At 46.4% G+C, this 12301-nt stretch overlaps 1 protein-coding gene across 1 annotated transcript in view; it reads right to left on the bottom strand.

Annotated features, from left to right (window-relative positions):
• Positions 1-12301, bottom strand: part of MCC (MCC regulator of WNT signaling pathway) — a 309233-nt gene that overhangs the window by 32338 nt on the left and 264594 nt on the right. The window contains exon 12 of the mRNA XM_052646856.1: positions 8281-8464. Within this exon, the coding sequence (XP_052502816.1) occupies positions 8281-8464 (184 nt within the window). The remainder of the gene's footprint in view (positions 1-8280; positions 8465-12301) is intronic.

Raw genomic sequence — 12301 nt, 5'->3', positions numbered from 1 at the left:
GCTTTTCCAGGGGAGAGTTTAATTCCAGATAAGCGCCCAGCCCGGCAGCCTGTCTGGGCAGCTTCCCTCTCCTTCCAGAACACCCCAGCGGGCAACGGATCAGGCGAGGCTCATTACAGTTCTGCTCTGTGCTCCCACAGTCCTACCCGGAATATGGCTCTGACAGCGCTGGGTGGAGGGGAGGCCATGGCCCTTTCTCAGCCTCCTCTAGACAAAGGCGTGGTCTCCAGAGAGCCGGCTGCCGCTGCCGGGCGGGGGGCAAGTCAGCCATTAACCCTCGGGCTGGGAATGCAGGAGGATCTCAGGATGAGCACACTTGTCAAGGGGGTATACGTCCGAGGGAGCTGGGCTCCTCCTCTCCAGTGTGAGACGGATGGTGGGAGAGGGGCAGATGAAGGAAAGCCCGGTGTTTTGCTCTGGTTTCTCGAGGAGCCAGGCCAGGTTGCGTGGGTTTCTCCTTTCCTGATGCTCTGCTTGAGCTCCCCTCGGCTGGCTCGGTTCAGAGTCCATTAGTGGCCTGTGGGACGTCCGCTCACTGCACACATGGGGGCCTCCAGCGAGGGGAGCGCTTGCTGGCCGGCCCGGGGCCCCCACCCACTGCCTGCCTGATCGCGGTGGGACTGGATGGAACAGTGGAGTTCAGATGGCCTCTCTTCTGTCCCTCTCCACTGTGTCTGATCCTTGTCCTCAAGACAACTTCCCCTCTTGCTTTATAGGGAAAAAAATCCCATCTTTGTTTTTCAGCTTCCTCATCTTGTCTTGGCAGAAAAGAACATTTCTTTTGCCTTGAAAACCAGAGATGGATTCTTCCTAAAGTTTTTCTCAATGTCTTACATGGCTCCCAGTTACAATCTCACTTACACCAAGTGCCACCGGGGGGCCTTCTAGTTGCTGAGCATTTAAAATTTATTTGAAGGGTGGCAGGGGTCAGGTCAGGTGACACTGGGCCCCACTTCTCTTAGCAGAAACTTGAGCCTGTCAACTGCCTGAACCTTTCAATGTTGTGCTGGGTATCTACCCATGCCCCACCCTGTTTCTGACAATTCTTTGTCACAAAGGAGTTAAAATACTCAACACAGTCCAAACCTCCGAGGTCTGGATGCTCTCATATGATTATAAGAATTCTCTAGGAGAAGTGGTTCAGGCAGAAAAAATTATCCAAAAAAAAAAAAAATACAGCTGATGCTCAAACACCAAGTTTAAACTGTGCGGATCACTTATACCTGGATTTTTTAAAAATTAATATAGTTCTATAGGACTTTCCTGGCACAGTGGATAAGAATCCACCTGCCAATGTAGGAGTCACAGGTTTGATCCCTGGTCCAGGAAAATCTCACATGCCGTGAAGCAACTAACTGCATGCCCCAAGTACAGAGCCTGTGCCCCAGAGCTTGTGAGATGCAGCTACTGAAGCCCCCATACATAGAGCCAGCGCTCTGCGACAAGAGAAGCCACTGCGATGAGAAGCCCCGCGCAAGGCAATGAGAAGCAGCTCCCGATTGCTGCAACCGGAGAAAGCCTGAGCAAAGCAACAAAGACTCAGCGCATCTGGGAATTAAAAAAAAAAAAAAAAATATATATATATATATATATATATATATATATATATATATAGTATTACGTTTATGATGGGGGTTGGGGGAATCCGTGGTGAGTCCTGGAACAGATCCTCTGAGATTACACTGGTAGGTAAAATCTGCCACCAGATAACTACAGTCCTCAAACACTTCCTGCTTTCAGAAACTTAGCTGACAGTGGAAGGCAAACTGAGAGACACAGTTAGGAGACAGATGATATTTCTGCAACTACTTATAAGGTGCTGTTATGATGATGTTGGAAACCAGGCATCTCTAAAACAAATATTAACCTGCTCCTGATTTGGTTGCTGATAACATACCGAGATAAACACCATATAGTTCTGATACTTCTACTGCTGCTAATAATTTCTCTGACATTAAAAAAATTAAACACTTTACAGCCAGCACTCCCTATCTACGAATTCTGCATCTGTGGATTTAGCCAACCTCAGGTGGAAAATTTTTGAGGGAAAAAAAAAAAATTCAGGAAGTTCTAAAGAGCAAAACTTCAATTTGCCATGTGCTGGCAACTATTTACATAGCATTTACATTTTATTTACAGTTATTTACATAGCTTTTACATTATATTTGGTATTATATAAGTAACTTAGACATGATTTAAAATATATGAGAGGATGTGTGCAGGTTCTAATGCAAATACTACAATCTTTTACACAAGGGACTTGAGCATCTTTGAACTTTGGTATCCAGAGGTCCAGAACCAATCCCTCGTGGATACCGAGGGATGACTGTAAATGATTTCCGACATCACTAATAATTAAGAGGTACAAAGTAAAACATTAAGGGTATTTATTTATTTTTCTGAGAGATTGACCAAATTTTAAAAGTGTATATTATCCAGTTTCAGCAAAGGAGGCAGAGGTGCCCACACAGTTGCTGAATCATGTACAGGGGGGTGGGTGGCACTAGTTGACATTTGAAATAATAGTCATTTTTGAGCCAGCACCTTCTACTTCTCAGACTTAATCCCATAGAAACTGCATCAGGGGCACAGAGACAAGGACAAGGGTGGAGTCTGCAGCAGTACGGTAATAGTAAGAACATGCAAAAAGTGAAAATCATTCAGTCGTGTCTGTCTCTTTGCAACCCCATTCTGCAGCCTGCCAGGCTCCTCTGTCCATGGAATTCTCCAGGTAGGAACACTGGAGTGGGTAGCCTATACCTTCTCCTGGGGATCTTCCCAACCCAGGGATCAAACCCAGGTCTCATGCATTGCAGGCAGATTCTTTACCAGCTGAGCCACCAGGGAAGCTCAAGAATACTGGAGTGGGTAGCCTATCCCTTCTCCAGCAGATCTTCCTGACCCAGGAACTGAACTGGGGTCTCCTACACTGCAGGCGGATTCTTTACCAGCTGAGCTACCAGGGAAGCTACTGCTGAGAAGAAGGACACACACAGAGATGCCTAAACATATAACAACACTAGGGGAAAGGGAAGGGAAAGGCAAGATTCAGGAGTCCGATTAACAGGATCCTTTTCCGGGTAAAATGGGATGGAGTCACATTTTTAAAGATGCCATGTGTTGGTCTGTTGGCGACACAAGCCTGCCCCTTCTCCTGGGACCCTCCCCTCCTCTCTGCCCCCGAGGCTCCTGTGGAACCGCTACGACCACAGATAACTGGGGAGGTGCTTGAGCCCAGCTGGGCAAGATGTTCCTTCCTAGGATTTTCTTACTTGACAAGAGTGAAACCAGTCAGCCCAGTGCACTGATGGGGGTGGCATGTGGGTTTTCTGTTGTCTGGGGAGCGGCCTGCAGCAGGGAGGTGTGGGGGCCACAGGGGCCAGGTGAGGTCTGCTTCTCCTGCTCATCAGAGCCTTCTGCCCTCAGCCTGGGTCCACGGCTCCTGTGTGGCAGACCCGATATCCACCCCCAGATTTGAGTATGTGTCTGCCACTGGCAACCGAGGGGCTAGCAGGTAATTAAAAAATGGGCGGCTGAATCTGTGAAGACACTCTCCAGACTGCGCGCCACATTGTTTTCCGTGAGGGTCCTCGCATGGGGAATTTTATGTAATGCCTGGATTTCAACTGTTAAGCTTACTTTTAATACAATGAGCATATCATTTTTGGGGAATCAGCAAGTCTTAAGAAAAGTGAAAGCATTTCAACTCTCTATCTAGTTCCCATAGAAGCTAAATGATAAGTGACAGGACATTTCTGCAGGAGGCCTACACGCCATGCTATCATCATGTGGAGAACTGTGTCTGAGCTGCACTTTAGGACTGATGAGCACTCCTAAGCCTAAGTCCCAAGGACTCCAGAGAGACTCTCCTGGTACTTGGGTGGGGAAGGCACCTCTTTTTCTTCAGAGGGAAGTGGACGTGCCTACTCTGACAGTCAGATCGAGTCTGACTCTCATTCCTGGAAGGTAGCTGATTTGCAGGGGGTACACAGGCTTATCCTAACTGGACGGCTGCTTGAAATCCATTCACCCTTTCAGTGGACACAATTCCACTGTTCCCAGTCTTTCTTTCTGTTCCAGGGAAACTGCATCTTGGGTTTTGGAAGGTGAGGGCTGGGCACCTCTGCGGCTCTCTCTCCATTTGAACAGAGGCCTCGGTGTGAGAGGTCAGCCAGGTGGAATCCCAGTTCCCTGGGTGTTTCCCGAGCTAAATGCAAGGCTGCAATCACAGCCTCACAGGATCGGCACCTGCTGGCAGGACAGAAGGGACCCCAGCCTCCAAAAGGGCAAACTTGCTGTGGCTGACGCTGTCTTAGCCGCTTGTCCTATTATAGATTTAGATCAATGATCGTGCTTCTAACCAATGAGCTGAAAGTGTAATGCTTGACAAAAAGAGCAGGTCTGACTAAGAATTCCCATTCTCACTTCTCAGCAGTTTAGTCCACTTGCCTCACTGCTGTGATACATTGATAAAGCTATCCAGGCAACCCACATTACCTAGTTACTCTGTCTGTTAAGACAATTATATTTTCTAATGAAGCTGCAGCTGTGGTTTTGCAAGAAAAAAAAAAGTGCTTCAAAACTGCGAGAGCAGCATCTCTGGGCTCCTGACTACAGAGTCAGCTGTTGGGCTGGTTACCATGTTCATTCTCCTCCCTGGGAACCACCCCTCCGCTGCTCAGTTCCAAAACCACGATCTTTCAGTTATCGGGAGCTGCCGTGTACTACCAGTCTGAAGCCTGGCACTCAGCATTCCTTTCCCGAGACCTGGGGGAGCAATTGGCTGGCACTCTGATTAGAAGTCTCTCTGCCAGCTGGCTACAGTGGGCGGGGAGGGGACTGGTGGAGCCACATACAGCTCCACCCCGGAGGCCTCTGGTCTGTCTTTCGTCTATAATCTTGACAAGCTGGGAAGGCTGAGTGGAACGCCAAGATTTACAAACAAAATCACTTATAATTATGAAAGCGTCTGCTGGTTTGCGACTTTTTTCTTTTTGCGGGGGACTTTCTTTTCTGAGCCACACTGAACATAATCAGCAGCCTGGTTGTGTCAGGTCCCAAGAATGTGCGTTGCCACATGAATGCCTGGCGTGTGGTTCCTTTGTGCCCTCTGAGCAGCTCTGATTTGGGTGGGAATGTGAAAGGGAATTTTTAGGGAGAATTGAGTGAAATCTGACCGCGTAAGCCCTCTGTACTTTGATGGGAAGATCTGTTTAAGACTGAATTTAGTTCATAGGGTCAATCTTTAACAAGGGCGTCTTTGCAAATAGAAACTATGTTCTGAGTAATCTCAGTCTACAGAAATACATCACCTCAAATTAAGCTTCTCAGGTCAGGAAGCAACAGTTAGAACTGGACATGGAACAACAGACTGGTTCCAAATAGGAAAAGGAGCACGTCAAGGCTGTATATTGTCACCCTGCTTATTTAACTTCTATGCAGAGTACATCATGAGAAACGCTGGGCTGGAAGAAGCACAAGCTGGAATCAAGATTTCCGGGAGAAATATTAATAACCTCAGATATGCAGATGACACCACCCTTATGGCAGAAAGTGAAGGAGAACTAAAAAGCCTGTTGATGAAAGTGAAAGAGGAGAGTGAAAAAGTTGGCTTAAAGCTCAACATCAGAAAATGAAGATCATGGCATCTGGTCCCATCACTTTACGGCAAATAGATGGGGAAACAGTGGAAACAGTGTCAGACTTTATTTTTGGGGGGCTCCAAAATCACTGCAGATGGTGATTACAGCCATGAAATTAAAGAAAAGTTATGACCAACCTAGATAGCACCTTAAAAAAGCTGAGACATCACTTTGCCAACAAAGTTCCGTCTAGTCAAGGCTATGGTTTTTCCAGTGGTCATGTATGGATGTGAGAGTTGGACTGTGAAGAAGGCTGAGCGCCGAAGAATTGATGCTTTTGAACTGTGGTGTTGGAGAAGACTCTTGAGAGTTCCTTGGACTGCAAGGAGATCCAACCAGTCCATTCTAAAGGAGATCAGTCCTGGGTGTTCTTTGGAAGGAATGATGCTAAAGCTGAAACTCCAGTACTTTGGCCACCTCATGCGAAGAGTTGACTCATTGGAAAAGACTGATGCTGGGAGGGATTGGGGGCAGGAGGAGAAGGGGACGACAGAGGTTGAGATGGCTGGATGGCATCACCGACTTGATGGACATGAGTCTGAGTGAACTCCGGGAGTTGGTGATGGACAGGGAGGCCTGGTGTGCTGTAGTTCATGGGGTTGCAAAGAGTTGGACACGACTGAGTGATTAAAATATTTCTAAGCAATATTCACCATTACAGTTTCCACTGAAGGGCTGGAGAGAAAATGTTCCCACTCCTGCCTGACTCTACATTTGAGTCTGACTTAGATTAAAGCAACATAATTATTTTGCAGGTGGGGAGGTATAAGCTAAAAACTTGTAAGAAACACTTTATAAGCTCCTGAAACAGCACACAATACCTGTCAACCCAACTCTTGTGCTCACCAATTCAACAGGACAGAATTTACTGACAACATGAGAACTGCATTTCTATTCTACACGAATGTGGAAATTACCGATCATCCACATCTGGAAAAGTCAATAGGAAGAGCATCTGCTTTATGAGTTGAAACAAAATAATCTGGTTTTAAGAAAATAAATAAATGATTATCTGTGCTTTGCTTCCTTGAATAAGACAACTGTTGCTGGAGTCAAAAGGAAATAACTCCCTTGTGTCTGTGGGCACCTGGCCAAGTGTGTTACTGGGAATGTTGCCTTTCCTGAGGCACCAGGTCCAGAACAGGTAAGTCTGCACTTGGGCAGATGGCCAGGATCCTGCCAGCAGGAGAGACAGCTGGGATCATTATGTTCCCTTCAGGTACCGAACAAAACATCAGTATTTCTCCTTTTGCCCTTGAGATTGAATACACCCTTACGTGGTTTTGGTTGCTTGACCTGTAAGCAAACAGCATTTTTTAAGTCATAAGCTCCAACCTGGCCTAGTGAAAAGAATACATTTGGTGCCGCAGTCTGGGCTTGCGTCCGAACACCCTTCTGAGCTGTCAGTTAGGTGCATCTCTGAGCCGAGGCTCTCTCACCTGTAAAAATGGGGTCATTACTCTTCCTATCTTTTGTGATGTGGTTATTAAGTGAGAATCTCTAACAAAGTACTTTCTAGACAGAACTGGAACATAAAGGGAAGGCATTCTATTTGCAGCAACATGGATGGACCTAGGGATTATCACACTAAGTGAAGTAAGAGAGAAAGACAAATATATGATATCACTTACATTCAGAATCTAAAATATGATACAAATGAAGTTATTTATGAAACAGAAATAGACTCACAGACATAGAAAGCAAACTTATGCCTACCAAAGGGGGAAGGGGGTGGGAGAGATAAATTAGGAGTTTGGGGTTAGCAGATACAAACCACTATATATATATATATATATATATATATATATATATATAAAATAAACAAATAACAAGGTATTACTGTATAGCACAGAGAACTATATTCAATATTATATATTAAACTAAAATGGAAAAGCATATGAAGAAATATATATATACATATACATGAATCACTAGCTGTATACCAGAAACTAACACAATATTGTAAATCAATTTTAATTTAAAAAAAAAGGAAAGAAAAAGGGAAGGCATTCATGTTTTAGGAATTTTGGTGACAAGACATGAGATCATTAGAAAACGTTTCATTATGACTGTCCACCCACACCCAGTGGAATCCAACCGCTTCAGCAAATAATGCACACAGCAAGGTGTTCACTGTTTCCCTCCCCATCTTGTTCAAGCACCCGCCTCAGTTTTCTAGAGTCACGGATACTGAACTTGAACCCCAGTTCATCCTAAGCATCTGCTAAACACATGCTATGAATATGGCCTCACTCTACAGGGCAAAAGGTGGGAGAAGGGAAGCCTGCTGCCTGAGAAGGGTTTGCGAAGGACACAGGCACAGGAGGAAGGGAGAGAATGCAGCCTGGAACTAGGAGGCGGTCTGGGGCTTGGGTGCTTCGGGACCATTTGCAGCACATGGGCGTTCACCACCCTAGATGCCTCTTGAAAATCAAAGACTGTTAGGAAATGGAGGGCAGAACAAAGTGGGAAAGGGTACAAGACAGAAAGCAACAGTTGGGTTCGGCCCCTTCCCTCTGGCTGGCAAAATGAGAAGGCACTTTCCAGCTCTCCCGCTCAGATCCCGAGCCTCGCAATCCTCGAGCTTGGCCAGTGGAGCCCGTGGACGCCCGCCCGGTGTGGCAGGAGTGCAGACTACCTGGTGTGGCTGTTGGAGGACAGGCTCTCCCAGGGCTGCCCGCTGCAGCCGGCCACTGCGAAGGCGCCCCCGCAGCTGCCATCCAGCTTCATGAGCAAGGCCTTGGCGGCGTTCTCAGCCGTCTTCCGGCAGTCGTGGGCTCGCTTGAGCATCTGAGTAATGTTTTCATCCCCTGACTGGTCTCCTGCAAGAAACCGAGGGGTTAATCAGCACTGGTCTAGATAAACGAGGCTGGGTGATGGGGCAGGCACTCAGGGTGGAGGTGGCTTGGTGGAGACAGGGGCAGAGTGTGCGTCCTGGGGCCAGCCCTTCACCCAGAAGCTGCGATGAGGAAGGCTTTCTCTTCCCCCACACACAAAGGGCTGGCCCGTGTGAGCTTCCAGCTCTGTGTCCAGCAGCAACCTGCTCTGATTTCCTAACTCCTGAGACTCCTGGCTGCTCCCGGCACACAACCCCAAGTCTCCTGTGTGGGTCGTCTCCCTCAGCTGCTTAGTGCTTCCTTAGGAGCGAGGCCAAGGGAAAATGAAGCCCAACCTCGCCATGTTTCCACACGTCTGCAGCTTCGCTTAGAACTTCATGCAGACACGAGACACAGAACTAATGGTTAAAATGAAAACCTTGGGATTGGCTCTGATGTCCTGCATGGATGCTCTTCCTGACCTTTCTCCCTGAGTGCGGTCATGTCCAGGGGCAAGCTCCATGCCTCTCACAGCCAGCTAACGTCTGCGGCAAGACTCAGGGTGGTGGCCACCAGCACTCAGCCGAACTGGGGATCCCCTGCCCAAGGCGGCCATGTTTTAGCTGCGTTTTCAAAAACTCTGCAGGCCAAATAAGTCATTGGTTTGTTACCTCTACAGCCCAGATCCTCAATCTTCCAAATATTTATAAATGAAATCTAACGCCAAAGTCTAAGATACAAAAATGGTAAATATGAAACTGGCTTAAGTGGGCAGGGGGTATGGGGAGGGTATACACTCAGCTTTCCCACCCTCCAAGCCCAACACTGAGGCCCAAAGAAACTCCTCCAGATTCCCAGGCACAGTTTGAAAACCACCGTCTAAGTCATCCAGGATGAATGGTTGTGCAGTGAAGAAGAAACAAAGGAGAAATCCCCATCACTGACACTGTGGGTGAATGTTACAACTCATCCTTGCTGTGCGACTCCATGGCATGTTAGGGCAGGATGACATATCACTGCCACTGTTGGCAGAATGGAAGAGTCAGGTTTAATAGGGAGCTGCTAAAAAGTAAGTTTAAAAAGCTGCTAAATAAGATACTTTACAGACGTCTCACAACTGACTGCTCTCTGAATTCTGAAGAGGCATATTAACTGACTGCTCCATTTTATAAATAGACCCATGAGCCAACCAGGATTATGTGAATACAAGGCATTTTATTATTGATTTTAAATATTTAAAATGCAGATTTAAGTCATTTTAGCTCCTATCCAAGTCACTGTGCTGAGTAGGGACAAGCTTCATATGAGGTGCCTTTTGAGGATAGCACAGACTAAGACAGTCCTCTGAGAAAAAGTAGAAATAAAATGATTGATTTTTTGCCTTTAATTGATTATTTTCCTTAATACATTTATTAAAAAAAAAAAAAACTTGACAGCAAGCCAAGATCATTTTAGGATTCTGCTTAAGAGGAAGAATAAAGTTTTATGCTTTGGTTAAAGGACACTGAAAAATGAGCTTCCTAATGGAAATGCTGGCAGAGTTTCTACTATTGGGCTGGGAGGGTAATACTATTTAAAAAACAACAAAAGAAAACAAGAAAACCCAGAGAGAGAGGTGGAGGATGGTCACACATACAAATGGAGGCCTACTTCCTCACTGGGTGACTTGGATATGAAGCAGGAAATTAATACCCAGGATACTTCCTTTCTTTCAGATTCCTGTCCATGTCAAAATGGAGGAAAGGAAGGAAGCAGGAAAAATAGGCGAGTGTTTGTTCAGTGCAAAAGCTAGAGCCTGGGGCTTCCTTGTGGCTCAGAATGGTCAAGAATCCACCTGCCAATGGAGGAGACACAGGTTCAATCCCTGGTCTGGGAAGATCCCACATGCCACGTGGCAACTAAACCTGTGCACCACAACTACTGAGCCTCTGCTCTGGACCCCGGGAGCTGCAACTGCTGAAGCCTGCATGCCTAGAGCTTGTGCTCCACAGCAAGAGAAACCACCACAAAGAGAAGCCGACTCACCGCAACAAACAGTGCCCCTGTTCTCCACAACTAGAGAGAGCCCAAGTGCAGCAATGAAGACCCAGCACAGCCAATAAATAGATTTAAAAAAAAAAAAAAAAAGACCTTTGAAATTCAGTTCAGCTCAGTTGCTCAGTCACGTTCAACTCTTTGCAATGCCATGGACTGCAGCACGCCAGGCCTCCCTGTCCATCACCAACTCCCGGAGTTCACTTAAACTTATGCGCATTGAGTCAGTGATGCCATCCAACCATCTCATCCTCTGTCGTCCCCTTCTCGCGCCTTCAATATTTGCCAGCATCAGGGTCTTTTCAAATGAGTCAGCTCTTCACATCAGGTGGCCAAAGGATTGGAGTTTCAGCTTCAGTATCAGTCCTTCCAATGAACACCCAGGACTGCTCTCCTTTAGGATGGACTGGTTGGATCTCCCTGCAGTCCAAGGGACTCTCAAGAGTCTTCTCCAACACCACAGTTCAAAAGCATCAATTCTGTGGCGCTCGGCGTCCTTTATAGTCCAACTCTCACATCCATACATGACTACTAGAAAAACCATAGCCTTGACTAGAAGGAACTTTGTTGGCAAAGTGATGTCTCGGCCTTTTAAGATGCTGTCTAGGTAGGTCATAACTTTTCTTCCAAGGAGTAAGCGTCTCTTAATTTCATGGGTGCAGTCACCATCTGCAATGATTTTGGAGCCCCCCAAAATAAAGTCAGCCACTATTTCCACTGTTTCCCTGTCTTATTTGCCATGAAGTCATGGGACCGGATGCCATGATCTTCGTTTTCTGAATGTTGAGCTTTAAGCCAACTTTTTCACTCTCTTCTTTCACTTTCATCAAGAGGCTCTTTATCTCCTCTTCACTTTCTGCCATAACGGTGGTGTCATCTGCATATCTGAGGTTATTGATATTTCTCCTGGCAATCTTGATTCTAGCTTGTGGTTCTTCCAGCCCAGCGTTTCTCATGATGGACTCTGCATATAAGTTAAATAAGCAGGGTGACAATATACAGCCTTGACATACTCCTTTCCCTATTTGGAACCAGTCTGTTGTTCTATGTCCAGTTCTAACTGTTGCTTCCTGACCTTCATACGGATTTCTCAAGAGGCAGGTCAGGTGGTCTGGTTCCCATCTCTTGAAGAATTTTCCACAGTTTATTGTGATCCACACAAACAAAGGCTTTGGCATAGTCAATAAAGCAGAAGTATATGTTTTTCTGGAACTCTCTTGCTTTTTTGATGATCCAGTGGATGTTGGCAATTTGATCTCTGGTTCCTCTGCCTTTCCTAAAACCAGCTGGAACATCTGGAAGTTCACGGTTCAGGTATTGCTGAAGCCTGGCTTGGAGAATTTTGAGCATTACTTTACTAGTGTGTGAGATGAGTGCAGTTGTGAGTTAGTTTTTGCATTCTTTGGCATTACCTTTCTTTGGGATTGGAATGAAAACTGACCTTTTCCATTCCTGTGGCCACTGCTGAGTTTTCCAAATTTGCTGGCATATTGATCGCAGCACTTTCAAAGCATCACCTTTTAGGATTTGAAACAGCTCAACTGGGATTCCATCAGATCTTATTTAAAAAAAAAAAAGAAAAGCTAAAGCCTGGGCAGGGAGGGAGGAGCTGGCAAGGAGGACAGGAGACGCACTCAGGAGGTACCCTGATGAGACCTTCTTTGCAAGGTGTGTCCTGGAAGGACAGTCTTAATATGGGCTCACAGCCTAGGAGGAAAAGCCAGTGATGATGGGTGGCCTGCTCGCCAGCGTGTGCAGAGTGCCCACCTTTGACTCTGGAGTCATCTGATCAGTTTTTTTTCACTTGCC

The sequence above is a fragment of the Budorcas taxicolor genome, chromosome 10 (assembly GCF_023091745.1).
Source record: "Budorcas taxicolor isolate Tak-1 chromosome 10, Takin1.1, whole genome shotgun sequence".
NCBI lineage: Eukaryota > Metazoa > Chordata > Mammalia > Artiodactyla > Bovidae > Budorcas > Budorcas taxicolor.
Note: the sequence above shows the minus strand (reverse complement) of the source record. Positions and strands in the feature narration are given on the sequence as shown.